At 32.2% G+C, this 20,660-nt stretch overlaps 2 protein-coding genes across 7 annotated transcripts in view; one reads left to right on the top strand and one right to left on the bottom strand.

The window, feature by feature from the left end:
• LOC111045582 overlaps positions 1–20,660 on the top strand; it is a 71,413-nt gene that overhangs the window by 9,299 nt on the left and 41,454 nt on the right. For 2 of the 4 annotated variants that reach the window (XM_039442746.1, XM_039442739.1), the window contains exon 1: positions 14,479–14,609. The gene's annotated coding sequence lies outside the window, so the exon portion shown is untranslated. Of the gene's footprint in view, positions 1–80; positions 121–14,388; positions 14,610–20,660 lie in introns of those variants that run through there. The other 2 variants (XR_005573239.1, XR_005573241.1) reach the window with 2 other exon arrangements.
• The window catches only part of LOC111045580 (acyl-CoA Delta(11) desaturase), a 57,403-nt gene continuing 50,004 nt past the window's right edge, over positions 13,262–20,660 (bottom strand). For all 3 annotated transcript variants that reach the window (XM_039442707.1, XM_022331017.2, XM_022331018.2), the window contains 3 exons: positions 19,828–20,033; positions 18,228–18,413; positions 13,262–15,843 (listed from right to left, as the gene is read on the bottom strand). In XM_039442707.1, the coding sequence (XP_039298641.1) occupies positions 15,525–15,843; positions 18,228–18,413; positions 19,828–20,033 (711 nt within the window). In that variant the 3' untranslated portion in view covers positions 13,262–15,524. The remainder of the gene's footprint in view (positions 15,844–18,227; positions 18,414–19,827; positions 20,034–20,660) is intronic.

Genomic DNA, 20,660 nt, shown 5'->3' with positions numbered 1-20,660 from the left:
GCAGTGCTTTCTGCCGATTGGTGAATTACTAATTATTGCTGAATTTTTTATTCAGTTTCCATTCCATTTATTTTCTGTTGATTGTTTTCTAGTGGTGATTTGTTGAACACTGTAACTTAAGTAGGTAGGGTGGAGTGCAAGTCAATCTTTATTTTAAGAAAATTTCTATAGATTTACATTCTCCATGTGTATTCTCTAAAAAAAGTGTAGTTTTTTTTTAATTCATGTAATTAGTAATTTGATTACATAAACAAGCAAGTCATGCTATGTAATTACTTCATTGTGATACTATTTACTACAATAATGTAAGCTTCAGTGCGTTTCAATGCTGAAAAGCCCTGCTCAGCTTGTCATTACCATTATAAGAATAATTGGTTTGAACTTGTTTGCAGTAAAATACACAATATTGAATGTAATTATCGAATAGTTTAGTGAAAACCTCTTCATATATTATTTAGTAAAATACTTAAATGCTTATTTTTGAGAATCTCCCAAAAAATATTTAGCTTAGCTTAAAGCTTTAATGCCAAAACATTTTGGATCCAATTTACAATATTAATTTATAAAATTCAATCAAACCTGCTATTCTATTCTGTCATTTATCAGCAATGTTATTTCCCAGTAAGGCGATATTTTCTTCCAATCAATGTAAACTTGAGTTAGGCTATGTCTGTTTCATTATTTTATCAAAGTTTCCAAAAATAATTCTAAGGTTTTGATATTTTCAGAGTGCGTAGTATTGAAATAGCTGAATGAAGTAATCTTACATTGAGATCTAAGCTTTAATTTCAGAAGAAGTCTATATAAACTAATAATTGAATCAGAATTTTTCATTTGCCAACTAGAAAATTGTTACTAGTTTGGTAGCTTAATAAGTTATTGATATTTAGTACTGTAGCTTGTTTACAAAAATGCTAGGCTCTATTATCAAGAAAATTGTTCAGGTTTTGTTGTTCTACTCACCAACTTCGAATAGGTTAAAACAGCAGATGTCATATTTGATCATAATTAAAATGATGTTGAATACAACCCTATTGTATTCAATTTTTCGCTGTACAATTATTTCAATTGGTTTTGTTATTCATTAATCATCTAAACCAAAAACTTAAAATTTTGAGGAATACTATTTGATACTTAAAAAAGGAACTACGATCATCCATGAGATGTTCTTGTTGGTATGTAAAAAATTAAACAGCTGATTATTAATGTGAAATACCCAATACATAAGTGGCTCATTACACGGACGTGGCGCGGACGTTAGTCACATCCACGAAGTCCGCAAAACGTCCGCACCATACTGCCACTTCTGTGTGAATTGGGCCTTCTGTAACTTGAACTAAACAAATCCTGTGTATTGAACAACATCCTGCTGCATATATCAGGTATTTCAGGTATCCATCTGCTTCAGATATTTCATCCTATTTCACCCATCAATAAATGCATCATTTAAAGATTAGGAATATGCTAAAAGATTGAATTTTGTCCCGTTGATTTTTGTGAAAAGCAACAGTATAAATTCCTGATATCTCCAAGTATTAATAGTTTTGGCATCTTAAGACTCCATGTACAATTATAAAGTTGTATAACATAAGACGTATCTCAACTATTTATTTATAATTTGTTATTGTAATTTTTTGTACGCCTTACTCATTTTAATTTGTAGCGTGCCAATAGCAGTCTTTCAATACCGTAGATACTTTTCCTTTAGTATACCTTATAGTTAAATTCCTACCGTACATGATAACGGTATAACATTATTTCATGTTAGAACATGATTTTCAAACTATTACATAAATCAAATTCATTTTGGGATTCTAATCATTGAGATTAAGTTGGATCTACTTGGTAATTCAGCTGGTTACTGCTCCATAAATTTTCTTCTTGAATTTCGCATTGTCTTAGAAAGTGAGAAGCTTTGTAAACCTGTCTGAAAACATGTGCTGGTATATAGGAAGAAGGACACATATATTGTCAAGGGGTCATTGATCACGAAAAATGTATTCTTAAGTGAACAATAATGAATTCAAATAGCATCCGGCCAATTTACATTCAATGATTTAAGAAAATGACAGTTTCCCTCGTGTAATAACGGGTCTAAGAAAATATGTTCACTGAAAGTTTAACAAAGTTGAAAGTTTAATTTACAACTTCAATTTATCAGGAATGAATCTAAGGAATTTGCTTCAGTTTGTTATTTAGGAATTGAAAGGGTACGTGAATACTGACTTGCAGACCAGTGAGTGAGAGTTTTGCTGGATTTTTAATATACTGTATATATTTTTGGAATTCAATACCTGATACAATCACATCAAGTAAACAGATTACAACATTAGCAACACAGAAAAATGTGCATTGTTTGAACGGTAGAAGTAGCTCAGAATTGTGCAAGATTGTTTCGCTCTTTCACCTATTGTTTGTGTAAAATAAGTTGAGACTTGGCCCTCCATCCGACGATATTACAAGGTTGCCAATTCGTGTAAAATTGCAACTTTCTTAAATTTCCAATTCAAAGTCAGAATTGGATGTAGAATATCATCTCCGAGATCCTACTAGTGCTAGAAAAGTTTCAGGGTTGAAGGATTAAAAGGAAATTTTACTTTATGATAAAATTGTAAACATCGCGAAAATTTGTTTTTCTTGTGAATATCACTTCTCTCAGAATCATGGGGCGTCGTAATGCATAATAATTCCATATCAAATTAACGGGGAAAATGTGTCCTTTCTAATGTCTGGATAATTTTTATCCGACCTATAGTTATTTTTTAATCAATGATCATGTTCGTCAATGTCGAGACGTTTCGAGCTGAAAATATGAAATTTTCGACATGCTAGAAACTTTTTTTGTTTCAAAAGATAAGTGGGTGGTGAAAGCGAGAAAGTTTCTCAGAAATAATTGAAATTATTTTTCGAATTGTCAAACGTACTCGGAAGAACATATGCCACTATATGCTATCAATGGCTGGGATCATCAAAAACACAATACAGAGCGATTGAAAAAATCTGGTGTGACGCACTCACACAACTTTCCTTGCCGTTATGAAAATTGATCACCTGACGCTAGTGTTCACGCGCATCTCAAGTCTACTTATAAACTAGTAGTTCTGTGAACAGTAGACCTCGGACAGTTATAAACCGCAGCCTCCTCTTATACTGTCCATCAGAGTAAATCCTGTCTGTATGTCATGTCTGCGAGATATCGGTGTGAAAACGGCTAATAGCTGTAGGGGTTGATGTATCAAAAATGCTAACATCAAAAGCTAATCTCCTTCAAGACATACTGGCAACAGGACAGCCCATGTTCAAAGCAGAAAAAGTTCGAGAGCCAATACTATGTTATTTTAGTTATTAATTGCATGCGTTATCGCACGCAATCAATAGTTCATTTTTTTATTTATTCACAATGGAGACAACGGGTTTCCCCAAATATGTCTCCTTAACAATAAAAATTCTACAGATACAAATGATCCTTGACTTTGAAACTCCTGAGAGGCCAAAATATGTTCTTCCGAGTACGTTTGACAATTCGAAAAATAATTCCAATTATTTCTGAGAAACTTTCTCGCTTTCACCACCCATTTATCTTTTGAAACAAAAAAGTTTCCAGCATGTCGAAAATTTCATGTTTTCTGATTGAAATGACTCGACATTGACGAACATAATCATTAATTAAAAAATAACTATAGGTCGGATAAAAATTATCCAGGCATTAGAAAGGACACATTCTCCCCGTTAATTTGATATAAAATTATTATGCATTACGACGCTCCATGATTCTGAGAGAAGTGATATTCAGAAGAAAAACAAATTTTCGCGATGTTTACAGTTTCATCATAAAGGTATAATTTCCTTTTTATCCTTTAATCCTGAAACTTCTCTAGCACTAGTAGGATATCGGGGATAATATTCTACATCCAATTCTGACGTTGAATTGGAAATTTGAGAAAGTTGCAATTTTACACGAATTGGCAACTTTGTAATTTCGTTGGATGGAGGGCCAAGTCTCAACTTATTTTACACAAACTATAGTAAGTCTCAGTCCCTAGGTTTAGAGTGTATTGTAAGAACTGTTCTTCATTGGGCTTGACATAATATACTGATTCTTGTATCTGATGGCTCATTACAAATTAGGAAAGAAATAGCTACCTTTCCTTACTCCTCGTTTTGCTTAGTCCGCTCTTCAGACCGTAGAGGTTTGAGAAGTCACCTAGAACGTAGAATTAGAAATGTCTAACGAAACTTTGCATACATAGGTTACTGCACTTGCTTATCTCATAATTTATTCTATAGTTCATCTATTTTTTTCATTCCTGTTATGGCTACTAGTTTCTGTATGGATATATTTTTCAATTATTATATCATAACATTATATGACATTCACTCATCAGCCTATATGCGCGGTTTTTAATGTATGAAACTATTTCTTTACGGTTAGACTAACGTCTAGCTTTGCTTCACTCCTTCATTATTATTATGATAATATTTAAGGATTCTTCATCAATTAGTTTGATAATCAGTTGTACTGAAGTAAGAAATATTTCGTTTGAAGATACCCTTGCTGTTAGCCTACATTAGACATTTCTCTAATACAAAGTCATACTTTTTGTCAGTATCGATAATTATTTTCTAAAAATTGATATATTGACACTTACTAGATGCATCGTCTATGAACTACAGAGATGAATTTTGAAGGCCAACCTGAATATCATATTTCATGAAGCTGTTGATTTTCCAACACACGTAGACTTGGGTTACATACTTTTGTCGCATCATATAAAAGAGATGAGATTATATTGATGGCAGTTATTATAAAATTTCAAATTTTCTACATTAGAAATACACCCTCATAAATATTCAAGTCCAGTACAAATTCCAGTATGTCAAGTTGAGTATGATATGATAAATGTTTATAGATTAGGGAGACGTATTTTAATATTCCACCTTTCTTGATATGTTTAATGGATTGAAGGTGAGCAATATCTTTGAGAAGAGCAAAATAATATTCAATTTATAAAAAACGAATTCTTCATTTATAATAAGTGAATGTATTCAAGCATCGCAAAATACTGCAAATATGCTACAATAAACCTAATTCAGAAGAATTGATGAAAAATAAAATTGAAATTAAGAAACGATTAAAATGCATCTGAAGGCCACTCGTTATTGTAGAAAAATTTAATCTTCCAATTAAGACTGCTTGATTTCTCCAACAGGATACATGTTCATATAGTAAATTGCAGTCTGTTGTTGCATTTTTATCCATTGAGGTGTTCGTGGAACTTGAAATCCTTTGTTAAAAGTTTCAGTGTGTCATTGTGATCACGCTCGAATGATTAAATCAATTGCCAATTTTAAATTTGAAAATTCATGGTCTATTATTAAAATTTGTATTATCATTAATAATCACCAAATATGTTCGTCTCCTTAGTCTAACGCAAATTCAATACGAAATGAATATGCAAAATCTGTATGAATCAATGTGATCCTTAATTTGTCATAATTAATATTTGAAACTGGGAAAAAGTTGATGCTATGTGGATGACTGAATGATAGCTTAAACCAGTGAAAATGAGATGAATATGAAGAAAACTGTGTACTGGTAGGATCATAGCTTGAAAATTACATCACATTTTGCAATACTAGCAAATCAAGTACAAAAACACAGACTTCTACGTTTGATGCCCAATACTTTCTTTAATGACCAGTAAACAAATAATTTTTCGCAATAAAAATTGTAGAGAATTTAATTCTGAAAAGAATGATGTAAGCTGTGTAACTAAATTTAAATAATAGTTTAATAAAAGTATTCTTATGTAGTACATTACACCACAAAAATGTGCTGTTTATGAGGAGAGAACTATAATAACTCACTAGCCGTCAGGCTCGCTTTGCTCGCCATACCCGTCTAGCCAGGGGCTCCGCCCCTGGACCCCCGACTGAATCGTCAAACGTAGAAGTTTGATGCCCAATAACTTTATTTAATGCCAGTAAACAATAATTTTTCGCAATAAAAATTGTAGAGAATTTAATTCTGAAAAGAATTATGTAAGCGTGTAAACTAAATTTAAATAAAAGTTGAATAAAATGTATTCTTATGTAGTACATTACACCACAAAATGTTGCTGTTTATGAGGAGAGAACTATAATAACTCACTAGCCGTCAGGCTCGCTTTGCTCGCCATACCGTCTAGCCTGGACCCCCGACTGAATCGTCCAAAAATGAGATCAGCGGGCTCGCTTTGCGCGCCTGCATGTAGACCTCAGCGGAACCTCTGTACCGAATTCTGGACCCCCGACTGGTATTGTCCAAAATGCGATCAGCGGGCTCGCTTCGCTCGCCTGCATGTAGACCTCAGCGGAACCTCTGTACCGAATTTGAACGATTATTGTCAATTTGATCTCGAAAAAACACCTGTTACTATTTCGGCGTATCTTTGGCGAACAAAATTCTTCCACCTCAGCTAAACCTGTGTACTGATTTTTTAAAAAATATATTTCCATCAATTATTGGAAAAGGTGAGGAAACGCAGAAAAGCTGAGAAAACGGTAATTTTGGGCGTATCTTTGGCGTTATTTCAATTCCCTTCTAACACAACATTATGCACCCAGCTGAGCTTCTGTAGTAAATTTGAACATTTTCTGTTTATTTGTTCTCGATAAAGCTGAGAAAACGCAGATTTTGGTTGTATCTTTGGAAATTTTTCCAAATCCGTTATTGCGCCTCTAAAGGGCCAACTGAACACACCTACCAAATTTGAAATGTTATGTAATATTTTTATCATATGTTAGGACGATCCAGTCGGGGGTCCAGACTAAACGTCTGTCTAAACGGATATGGCGAGCGAAGCGTGCCTGACGCTAGTAATATAATATTCCCAGGAATAGCTCTGATTGAAGTAGCAGTACCCAATCAATTTTCCGCGATAAATCAGGACCTCCTAAATACCTATTTAGGAGGTACTGGATAAATTTTTATTAGGAGGTCCTGGATAAATGCATCTCAATCTTCAACGTGGTGCCAACCTAACATAGTCAACTCGACTTATTAATACCAACCTGAAAATTTTTAATTTAGTTACCAGAACAACTGTTTCGAAGAGGTACTCTCTCTAGATTATAGTTCTATATTAACATAATTATGGTATGGACATTCAATTATAATTTTAAGATATTGGAATAAGAAGAATATTAACATGATAAAAGACGAACTTTAACCCTTAAAAACCACCCTTAGAGTTAAAATATTGCCAAAAGATTCTTAGTGCGCCTCTAAAGGGCCAACTGAACATAGCTACCAAATTTGAACGTTTTTGGTCGGGTAGATTTTTAGTACTGCGAGTGAGTGAGTCAGTCAGTCAGTGCCATTTCGCTTTTTATAACTGACTTTCGCTTTTTTATTCATTCAATTCAATTTTATTTTCATGTTATGAATCGTATATAATACATATTAACACAAGTCCACAAACATCACATCATAAATACATTACAAATGTTACTACAATATTTATATAATATAGTCTAAATCATTGAAAAAATAGTTAATATCACAGATGGAATTGTACAAAAAGTGGATGAACCAAAAAAACAGTGGAATCAAAGTCTCCAATTCTGAAAAGTTGCAGATCATAGAATTAAGTGGCATTTTAGTTTTTAATTAACCATAATTCAATTTTTACTTGTAATGGCTAAACAATGGTAAGCAAGACAATAGTCACATACATTCAAATTTAACATTCATTTACAAAGTAAGACTAGATAATTTTTAAAATTGTGAAAATATAATTTGAAAACTTTTAAATAATATGTCAGTTACAACTCATACTTATATAGAAACAATAAAATCTGGAAGATCAACATTGCACTCGAAAGTAACACGATAGATTCGTAATACATTTTTTCAGTCTTATTTTGTTTTTCTCTAATCAGTTTATTAGGGATTGCCAACTATAGGGTCACTGGGCTATCAACCAGATTTCAGTCTTGTCCTGAAAACTGTCAGTGTTGAGCCTTTCAAGTGGTTCGGCAACGAATTAAATACTTCTTAGCCATATGCTGTGAGCTAGATTTGTAAAAGGTCGTTCTGTGTGGCTCAATTCTAACGCACCTCTGGATCTTGTGTTATGACTATGGATATTTGACCCTGTTGTCCAATTGTCTTGTATTTGAAGGCAAAGATAGTACATAAATATATAAAGAGCAGGGACAGTCATTATTGCTGCTGATCGGAAGAGAGAACGGCAGATGGACCTCGGTGGCTTTCTAAATATAATTCGAATTATTCTCTTTTGTGCCTAAAGACGGCAGAGAGTTTCCTGAGCCCCCCCAAAGAAGTATTCCATAGGACAGTAGAGGCTCGAAGTATCATGGTAGGCAGTGACAACTGCCTCTCGGTCGAGCATATAGTTCTTCTATATTTTAGCCGTTACCAGGAAATTTGCATCGTCAGCAAAAAGACAGACTTGGCTGAATGAACATTAGCAGGGAGGTCGTTCATATATATAAGAAACAGCAGTGGACCCAGTATTGAACCCTGTGGAATATATATATATATATATATAGGTTGTAGCTGATTGCAAAAAAACATGGATTTAAATAATAGCTGTTCCAAACAGCTGATTTATTTTGTTTTAAATAAGAAAATATTTAAAAGAAATCATCAGCTGAAATTTTTTTTCAGAAATTGAACAAAACAACAAACTGTAAGTTAGGCCTACTGTAACCGCGCTGTGTCTTTGTTTAATTCATTGAACAGTTATTGTAACCATTTCACTTTGCTCTTGTGTTAAGTGTTCACTTTTTAAAGAATGGCAGGTGATTTTAGACATTATTCATTCTCCGAATTAGCTGACATGCATTAAATGTATAGAATGGGACACTGTAATAGTACTGAAGCAAGACGTTTGTCCAAGTTCAAGAGAACTTTCCTAACCGAGTATGTCCAAGTTCAAGGTTTTTTGTCACTATTCATCAACGTCTGTCTGAAAAAGTTTCTTTGATATCCAAAGAGCACATTTATTCAGGCAGACCCCGATCTGCTATGACTGTTTATGACAGAAGAGCACGAGAGAATTGTCAGTGCAGTTTAATGTCAATCAATCTATTATTGAGGATACTAAAAGAGCAACAATTACATCCATACCACCTCCAGAAAGTTCATACTCTATTGCCACGAGACTGTATTCCCCGTGCTAGTATTTGCCAATGGTTTTTAGAAAAACTTGTTAACCCAAACTTTTAAGAACCGTTTTATTTACTGACGAGGCACACTTTACAAGAACAGCTATCGTTAACGTCCACAACGGTTTTCAATAACATTTGGGCAGGAATCATAGGGATCATCTACTAGTGCTAGAAAGTTTCAGGGTTGAAGGATTAAAAGGAAATTTTACTTTATGATAAAATTGTAAACATCGCGAAAATTTGTTTTTCTTGTGAATATCACTTCTCTCAGAATCATGGGGCGTCGTAATGCATAATAATTCCATATCAAATTAACGGGGAAATGTGTCCTTTCTAATGTCTGGATAATTTTTATCCGACCTATAGTTATTTTTAATCAATGATCATGTTCGTCAATGTCGAGACGTTTCGAGCTGAAAATATGAAATTTTCGACATGCTAGAAACTTTTTTGTTTCAAAAGATAAGTGGGTGGTGAAAGCGAGAAAGTTTCTCAGAATAATTGAAATTATTTTTCGAATTGTCAAACGTACTCGGAAGAACATATGCCACTATATGCTATCAATGGCTGGGATCATCAAAAACACAATACAGAGCGATTGAAAAAATCTGGTGTGACGCACTCACACAACTTTCCTTGCCGTTATGAAAATTGATCACCTGACGCTAGTGTTCACGCGCATCTCAAGTCTACTTATAAACTAGTAGTTCTGTGAACAGTAGACCTCGGACAGTTATAAACCGCAGCCTCCTCTTATACTGTCCATCAGAGTAAATCCTGTCTGTATGTCATGTCTGCGAGATATCGGTGTGAAAACGGCTAATAGCTGTAGGGGTTGATGTATCAAAAATGCTAACATCAAAAGCTAATCTCCTTCAAGACATACTGGCAACAGGACAGCCCATGTTCAAAGCAGAAAAAGTTCGAGAGCCAATACTATGTTATTTTGGTTATTAATTGCATGCGTTATCGCACGCAATCAATAGTTCATTTTTTTATTTATTCACAATGGAGACAACGGGTTTCCCCAAATATGTCTCCTTAACAAGAAAAAATTCTACAGATACAAATGATCCTTGACTTTGAAACTCCTGAGAGGCCAAAATATGTTCTTCCGAGTACGTTTGACAATTCGAAAAATAATTCCAATTATTTCTGAGAAACTTTCTCGCTTTCACCACCCATTTATATTTTGAAACAAAAAAAGTTTCCAGCATGTCGAAAATGTCATGTTTTCTGATTGAAATGACTCGACATTGACGAACATAATCATTAATTAAAAAATAACTATATGTCGGATAAAAATTATCCAGGCATTAGAAAGGACACATTCTCCCCGTTAATTTGATATAAAATTATTATGCATTACGACGCTCCATGATTCTGAGAGAAGTGATATTCAGAAGAAAAACAAATTTTCGCGATGTTTACAGTTTCATCATAAAGGTATAATTTCCTTTTTATCCTTTAATCCTGAAACTTCTCTAGCACTAGTAGGATATCGGGGATAATATTCTACATCCAATTCTGACGTTGAATTGGAAATTTGAGAAAGTTGCAATTTTACACGAATTGGCAACCTTGTTATTTCGTTGGATGGAGGGCCAAGTCTCAACTTATTTTACACAAACTATAGTAAGACTCAGTCCCTACGTTTAGAGTGAATTGTAAGAACTATTCTTCATTGGGCTTGACATAATATACTGATTCTTGTATCTGTTGGCTCATTACAAATTAGGAAAGAAATAGCTACCTTTCCTTACTCCTCGTTTTGCGTAGTCCGCTCTTCAGACCGTAGAGGTTTGAGAAGTCACCTAGAACGTAGAATTAGAAATGTCTAACGAAACTTTGCATACATAGGTTACTGCACTTGCTTATCTCATAATTTATTCTATAGTTCATCTATTTTTTTTCATTCCTGTTATGGCTACTAGTTTCTGTATGGATATATTTTTCAATTATTATATCATAACATTATATGACATTCACTCATCAGCCTATATGCGCGGTTTTTAATGTATGAAACTATTTCTTCACGGTTAGACTAACGTCTAGCTTTGCTTCACTCCTTCATTATTATTATGATAATATTTAAGGATTCTCCATCAATTAGTTTGATAATCAGTTGTACTGAAGTAAGAAATATTTCGTTTGAAGATACCCTTGCTGTTAGCCTACATTAGACATTTCTCTAATACAAAGTTATACTTTTTGTCAGTATCGAAGTATTATTATTTTATAAAAATTAATATATTGACACTTACTAGATCGATCGTCTATAAACTACAGAGATGAATTTTGAAGGCCAACCTGAATATCATATTTCATGAAGCTGTTGATTTCCCAACACACGTAGACTTGGGTTACATACTTTTGTCGCATCTTATAAAGGAGATGAAATTATATTGATGGCAGTTGTAATAAAATTTCAAATTTTCTACATTAGAAATACACCCTCATAAATATTCAAGTCCAGTACAAATTCCAGTATGTCAAGTTGAGTATGATATGATAAATTTTTATAGATTAGGGAGACGTATTTTAATATTTAATTCCACCTTTCTTGATATGTTTAATGGATTGAAGGTGAGCAATATCTTTGAGAAGAGCAAAATACTATTCAATTTATAAAAAACTAATTCTTCATTTATAATAAGTGAATGTATTCAAGCATCGCAAAATACTGCAAATATGCTACAATAAACCTAATTAAATGTTAAGAATTGATGAAAAATAAAATTGAAATCAAGAAACGATTAAAATGCATCTGAAGGCTACTCGTTATTGTAGAAAAATTGAATCTTGCAATTAAGACTGCTTGATTTCTCCAACAGGATTCATGTTCATATAGTACGTAATTGCAGTCTGTTGTTGCATTTTTATCCATTGAGGTGTTCGTGGAACTTGAAATCCTTTGTTAAAAGTTTCAGCGTGTCATTGTGCTCACGCACGAATGATTAAATCAATTGCCAATTTCAAATTTGAAAATTCATGGTCTATTATTAAAATTTGTATTATCATTCATAATCACCAAATATGTCTCCTTGGTCTAACTCAAATTCAATACGAAAATGAATATGCAAAATCTGTATGAATCAATGTGATCCTCAATTTGTCATAATTAATATTTGAAACTGGGAAAAATTTAATGCTATGTGGATGACTAAATATAGCTTAAACTAGTGAAAATAAGATGAATATGAAGAAAACTGTGTACTGGTAGGATCACAGCTTGAAAATTACATCAAATTTTGCAATACTAGCTAATTAATTACTAACTTTTCACTCCATTTGAGTTCAAAATCTTATCATATCAAACGTTTCTCTTACGTGATGGCTGGAATTGAAATATATTATCTTGTGATAAGGCCACTAACGGTTTCTATTCAGAGCAAGAATAATCATCCCGATTTATATGAAATGTAATTATCACGAAGTTTCTCCATTTGAAGATGATGGTAGCGCAGGTCATGTGCATTCTATCAATGGATGCTGAGCTACTATGAAAGTGATTGTATTATCACATTTGTAGCACGTGCCTTATTGATGTATGCGAGCAGAAATATGGTTTGCTTGGAATTCTCAATTAAACTTATTTAATGAGATCATTGGACATCTGCATTTGATCATGGCATAACAAGATGCTGCTAATCTTTAAAAAAACTTTCTTCAATTTATTGAAACTTATGTAAGAAATAAGGCATGAATTAAAATATATTCTTCCAAATATACTTTATCTGTGCACTTAATCACAGAATTTTTAATTCACCAGGATTAAGTTCTAGAATTGAGTTATTATTCACAGTAGGACACATAATAAAGCACTCAGAAGTTTGCAGTTCACATTCCTGTTTACTAATTTTGCCAAGGTACAATAATCAGCTCATAACTGATTCAGTGATAGATTATACACATCCAAAGATTTTTTATTAATAAATTGAAACAAATTTCATCCTATTGTATTTAAAAGGATGAGGCCAATTCTAAACTATGAAGCCAATAGGTGAGCTCAGGGTTTGCTTTTGTCAAATGTAAACATTTTGAAGGAAGATAGGTTGTGGGATTTCAAAATAATAAGATTAAATCCAATGAAATCATAATTTTTCTAATAAAAATAGTTCTATTCAAATAATCATTCATAATTCTACGGTGACTTGAATTTAGTATATAAATTACAGTTTATAAATAATGTGCACATCATAATGATAGGAATCTTATAATTGTTAAATACAATACCAAACTATATCTATAAATTTATCCTATAATAAACGTATTCACTAATTCAAATAATCACATCACGAAATATTATCAATATTTTGATAATTTAGACATTTTAGCCTGTAAATGTCTCAGAAAAGCAGCAGTATTTTGGCACAAAAAGCGACCCTTACATTCTACTACAGATTCATATAAATAATAGAACCTTCTGTATGAACTCTTCATAAAAAATGCATGGATATTAAACATTTAAATGATTTGATCCGTAAAAACAATTAAAAATCTAATCAATAAATACGAGTGAATCGTACTTCATTTCTAACCAGTTGGTAGTGAAGTTTTAAAATGTTATTGAAACCATGTCACGTTTAAGTTCATTATTATCAAAGAGTTAATCATAAATATATATTACAGTGTACCAACATTAGTACGCCAAGAACAATATATTTGTGGAAGTTTACCATAGAATTTATTGAAACTTGATGTAATCTTCTTTTCTAAATATTGATTTACATTCTTAGTGCTGTTATACTGGCATGGACCTTCTTACAATAACAAATGTTGTGTAATGTAGGTATCTTATTTTAAGCTTAAAATATTAATTTCTTGCATTGAGCTTTAACAGATAGGTAATTAAACTAGGTAACCGTTCTGGGTAATCTGAGTTATAATTCAACAACTACTGGTATTTCGTCTGGTGAACTGGCCTTAGGCGTAACGGGTGGATTTAATCTATCTGACTATTTTTGTGTTATTGAAATTTTTGATAACCATAAGTTATATCGAAGAGGCGAACATATCGAGAATTGCTTGTAGTAAAATAATGACAGGATATTATAATTATGTATTTATCTGCTTGTTCAATGAATTCTTTCATCCATTAATGCATTTCATATTTTTGTGTGTGAAGTCTATTCAATAAATTATTTACAATACGGTACTTTCAAATGTGGTTCTGCTCATTCATAATAGAATTATTTTTCTGTTTTCCAGTGACTAATTGGCTCATCGACGATGTGTCTTTTATTTCGGATTATACCCACATAAGCTTTACGCTTATGAACAATGGATGAAATGATGATGAGGTGATTAAACAACCGCCAACACAACCTGCCTACCGGCGGGATTCGGACCCACGACCAGGCAGCGCCAGCAGACAGAAGGTTGCAACGCCTCAGTCAACTTAGCTGTTTTTCAAATCATCAAATTATACCGTGAGTTTCCTATTTGAAATTTTCTAGTAGCTACTTGCACAAACTCTCATCGCTTATATTGTTACTGTTGCTGGTTGATCAGAAATAGGATCTCAACTGATGTTTCGTCTACTAGCTGTCATATTTGAAGTAAATATTAGTTTTTCTAACTTTCAAATCATTTGAACAAGAAAACAATGATTTTCCATGTAATTCTTTTATAGAGTGATCAATAAGCCAGGCAAATGAAACCTAAAAAGTTACATCATCTAGGTTGATGGTCTTTTTGATGATTCTATATTACAGAATTTATCACATTCTAGGACTTTTTCATATTAGCACTTCCAAGAATTAGAACTTATTCTTTCAGATTTATTATAGCTGCAGAAATATAAATATTAAAATACTTAATATCGTCTTTCCAATACGCCAATGCGGTATCACTTTAGGGAAATTTGAAACCATTAAATCATTTATTGCACCACATCTAACAGGTATTTCGTTTTGATAGTTTAGAATTATATTTATTTTTTAATATAAGGAAACCTTGTGTCTAAATTCTAAAATGGCAGAATAGTGCAATGAATTTTAAATTCATAAATAAAAATTACTCAATTTCTTCTAGGAATTCCATGTACTAAATTCTATCTACCTACCTACGCGAATAGAAAAACGGTAGGACCTAAATTATCATAACATTTTTCATGAATATATCGACAATAGCCTCTTTCAAAGCTTAGTATGGTGAATAGTTTCAATTTCGAGGGTTGGTAGTGTCTTCTCATCGTTTATAAAATCACTGACAATGTTCCAAATTGAGACCACAAGTTCACGAAATCGATTGCTATGTAGACAAGTCAACGATTCAACAAGTTGAATTACTGATTGTAGACAGTTTAGTTGAAAAACTGATTGGTGACAACCGTTCACCGTCAACTAGTTGGAGGCGACAGTGTGATCAGGATGTGGAACCTCTTCGGGGTGATCGTGATGGGAAGGTGATCGTCCCAGGTAAGGTTCAGTTCCGTCGCCGTACTTTTTGGAGATCTTTTGCACGAGTTCGGGCGAAGGACTCTTGAGGTCGTAGGCCCAGCCGATCTTGGCGAAGAGGTCGATGATGACGGTGGTCGAGTTGAACAGGTAGTGACCCAGCTCGGCCGCCCTGTAGTCCCATGGGAACACGTGGTGGTAGTTGTGCCAGCCCTCGCCCATCGCCAGGATCGAGACGGTCAGGTTTTCGGCTGGGTTTATTCTTCTGTCAACACGAAAATTGCAAAATATAATTGATAAAATGAAATACAAATTATAAAATAAAATGAGTATACAGTAATATCCTTTCTACATTATCAATACAAATGTAGCCCTGGGTATTTATACATATTTTGTAAATGTACTGTTGATGACTTCACACTTCAGTGATTTTTGCTAATAGTTAGCATTTTACAAATGATAAAAACGATCATACAGTAACGATTATACCTTTCTACTTATCTATCTATAAAGGAAAGAATTGGCTTATACACTTAAGGGATAGGAAATTCGCGAATGACGCATCATCTCGTCTGAACTACTGAACTGATTAACTTGGAATTTCGCATATAGATTCTTAATTTGCTGAGGATGGTTATTGGCCTATTTCAAATTCTTCAAGATTTACTGCTGGAAATTAGTGAGAAATTGCATTTATTCAAATGCTAATTGATGAATAATTATCATTAACCCTTTTACGGCCAACGTCCGATTCATCGGAAGAAAATTGAATGCTGTGAATCACACCAATATAGATTTTCATCTAGTTGTTAACCCTGTTGTCAATAATTGCAGTAGCAGAAGTCTTCGGGGTTATTACAGCATTTCATTGGATTTTTGTTGAATAATAATTATTCTTCAAGATTTCAGTAGGACAAGTTTTCAGATTGTCAAGTTTTTTATTAGACCCTTGTGCTAGGTTATCTGCTAGTTATAAATATATTATATGCCTATGATAAATATAAAGATTATGAATATAAAGATACCTGTTTAGTAATAAAAAACTAAATACTAAAACTCCTTTTCATTTTATAATCATGTCACAAATGTACAGTTGATGACGTCAGTGATTTATTTTTGTTTAGAGATCATTGAATGAACAAATTTGTAATTCTGCCACTAACAAAACTTTCAGTAAGTGGTCACAACCGCTGGATTATGTATATAGTGGCCACACCCGTACTTCAATTATAAAGTTTGAAATTGAAAAATGTTAAGCTCAAAAACCTCAAGTTTCAGATTTTTATGACAAACTGTGCAAATATATATTGATTCAGAAACGATTATGAAATCAGCATAATATAACTATTCAAAGTTTTATACGGCGGGTGTTATTGTATCATGGTTTTAGACAAGGATATCACACTTCTTATTAACCATAATGGGAAAAAGTTGCCAATAAAACACTACAGTTATTTTGACTACTCTCATAAATTAATACTGTTGTGGTATCATATGAATGTTGCACAATACTTATATGTGTCAGGATTTTACTCTAGCCGAGGTTGTATTTGTATTTATTACTGTTAACAATTATATATGTTAACAATTATAATTTGGTTTTATTTTATCTTTTTAAATTTAAAAAAATATAAAGAAGACATTAATTATTTCATTTTGCCATTCGTCATTGAATATCAGTTTTTAACCCTTAAACTTGAAACGTTGACACCCACAAGATGTTTACAAGTTTCAGTAAAAACTATAATTCTCTCATAAATATTCCAAGATTCCTGTCAAATCCAGTATCAGTGATTGGTGATTCCCAGATTTTCAAGACGAGTAAAATAATTTATTTTTTCGTATTTCCTCAATGTTCTGTCATAGAAAAAAAATATGTTTGATTATGGTTTTGATATTTTTGTTGTTAACTATATAAATAAAATTATATCGTATTTACTACAATGATACAATATTCCCTGATGATAACGTGCTATCACTTTCCTCCTTAAATTATCGGTTCAATTATTATTTAGAAACAATGCTAACAAACTACAGTATACTTCATTTATCTATTCTTTTTTCCATTATTTTGTCATGGAAAGCAACCTGAGTGTAAATAAATTACAGCCGTTCCAAAGGAAAATTTCCATCAAATAATGAGAAATAAAAAGCAAATTACTATAAATAAAGAACCATGATACCGTGAGGATGAAAACAAGTAAACGTTTTTAGAAAAACAATGCTTTTTTTCAATCATTCTTTACTTTTAGTGCCAATTGAACAAAGTCCAAATTAAGAATCACTATTGTGAATATACCCATAAGTAAAGAGAGTATCATGTTTAAACAATGATCACTGATTTTTACGTTTTTTATGCTGTTAATTTGTTTATTTCTGAACTGGAATTTTGTTTGAACAGATTTCCTTAATTTTAGAGAAACTAAAATGTTCGCAGCTACAATTGATAATGAATTGCAATTGTATGTGCAATTATTTTTAGAACTCTGAAGAGAATAATGTATTAAATTGTAGATAATCAAATGAATATAGTATAAGAATGATTGAAATTAAGTAAACTGAATCAATAATAGAATTCTGGAATCAGCATAGTCTTGAACCGTCTAAAACAAAAATTATGAATGAGATTATATATTTTTTCAAACTTACTTGTCATAAGGTTTGTTGCCCCAAATGTGAGCTGCACTATTCACTGACCATGTGAAATTTAGTCCTAGGATGTATCTTATAAAGCAGATTCCCATGAAACAGTGATAGAATGGCTCCTTCAGTACAATGTAAGGAACAAGTACCGGGAATATGAAGCAAAAAAAGAGCTTGAAGTAGTTGAAATATCTGAAATGAATTCAAATAAAACTATTAGTTAATGAATTGAATTATTATAGTTAATTACTATGAAGTTTCTCAACAGTTTTAACTATTTTAAAAATGTATTTCAATGTTGATTCAGATATTTAATTAATCTAGTTCTACATAATATTTCGTATCGTTATCTTAAATATGATCACAAAAATTAATACATGTAGGCCTACTCGTGTAATCACAACATATACAGCATAAAAACAGCTTATCCAATCCCGAGTATAGTAACTCATGACAGTGATAATAGTTTTATTACTCCTTGATAAATTTATATTTTCAATAAGTAATTGGATAAACCAGTAATGCTCTAAACATTAAAAAATTGTAATTATCAATGTTATTCACATTAAACAATATTAAAATTATCAATAGGAATTCGACGATTCTCAATTTATTTTATCAAGCAATCGTCATAATATTATGCTTTAAATGACATCCTCTGACGCACTCAGCTTTAGACTTTTATTGATTTATGATATTTTTTGTTTATTCTTACAGAATTTTGGAATTGTATCTTTGTAAGCGTCAATTGGAAACAAGTGGCCATAAGTTGATAATATTATATAATAATTATTAGGTCCCGTATTTAAACTTCAATGAATAGTGAATGTTTTTTTCTCAAAACAAAACATCTTGATCTCTTTCATCAAATTCTGACGTCTCTTCCTAAAATGGATAGTTTTAAATTAGTATATAGATTCACAAGTATTTGTTTGAAAAATAAGATTCTAATAATTTAGTTGCCCAAGTTTGAAATAGCATATCGAGATTGACCGTAATAAAGAAAGATTGGATTTTGAAAGAAAAAGTAATATCGAGTTTGTCTCTTTTTTACTATTACTATTACTAGCCTATTTCAAATGTCCGGTATTGGTAAACTATTCCCATTTCGTTGTTGGTGAACAAAGTGAAGTCGATGTACTTCAATTTCCACTCATATTATGTTTGAATGTGAGCATCTACTATTAGACCTATGTTGGTTCTGAACCTACTTCTATTATTTTGGTAAGCATTATTTATTTTGAAGTAAACTAGATAGAAAATTATGAAAAAGTAATGTTATTCATATTTTTGAACTGTAGCGTTGAAAACAAATTGAGAGACAGGAATCGCAGCAAAGGTGTCGGTTGGATGTGAAACAAAAACCTCCTCCAACCATAAACCTGAAAATTATAATTCTTCACAAAACTTGATGATAATCAATCATCCAACAACGAATACTTTCTGGTATTAGTCAAATGATATTAGGATACATTTGGACTGTTGTATAAATTAGAATTGGAACCTTTTTCGGCGTGAGCCTGTAGTACTTTTCTGTAAGTTGTGTAATTCTGAATTATCAAATAAATATGTTGCATCAAAAATCTTATTTCAAAAGATGTCTTACTTTGTGTGAAATGCCAGAATAGGATCTCCAGTTATGTCTGACATATCAATGAGAGCACCTTTTTTCAACACTTCTGGGTGCTTCCTTTGCATGAGCCATCCAACGTGGGCGAAGAAGAAGCCCCTCTTTGCGTTGTGAGGGTCGGCGTCCGTCTCACTGAATTTGTGATGAACTCTGTGGTCTCGAACCCAGTCGAATACCGAGTTCTGGAAAGTGAATTGATATCAGTAACAAATCTAATAGTTTTCTCGATAAATAATCCATTTCAATCCCACACAATTTTTTCAAAGTAATATATCAATAAGTTCGATAACATTCATGTAATGTATCCAATAATGAAATTATTCACAATCTACTTAACATGATACACTAGATCAACAGAAAAAACACATTTTTAAATAAAAAAGATTGAATGAAGGTTGTCATGGTTGTCACATATGTAATTCTTCCCTAGAATAAACGCCTTCGTTTATTATAATATTTTGTAATGATAATTTTATTATAGAATCTCTACACTCTAATATAATCAAGAATGAAAATAAAATAAAACTTCTCTTTTATTATTATTACAATATCTGTCTTATTGGATGCCATGCTTATTTCATTAATTGACCAAAAACTTTCAAAATCAGTACGTTTAATAAGTTTCATAACTGAAGAATTAAAAATTCGTATACTTAAATCTTATAAGGAAATAATTTATAAAGACAAGACTCAGAGTTTATAGATTCAAGCAAAGGCCTACAATTTATATTGGTAGGATAAACAGCATATTTATAACTTTGAAGTGTTATGAAAATATTATATTTTAATATTTATTCTGCACAATGTCA

Source organism: Nilaparvata lugens, chromosome 1, assembly GCF_014356525.2.
Source record: "Nilaparvata lugens isolate BPH chromosome 1, ASM1435652v1, whole genome shotgun sequence".
NCBI lineage: Eukaryota > Metazoa > Arthropoda > Insecta > Hemiptera > Delphacidae > Nilaparvata > Nilaparvata lugens.
Note: the sequence above shows the minus strand (reverse complement) of the source record. Positions and strands in the feature narration are given on the sequence as shown.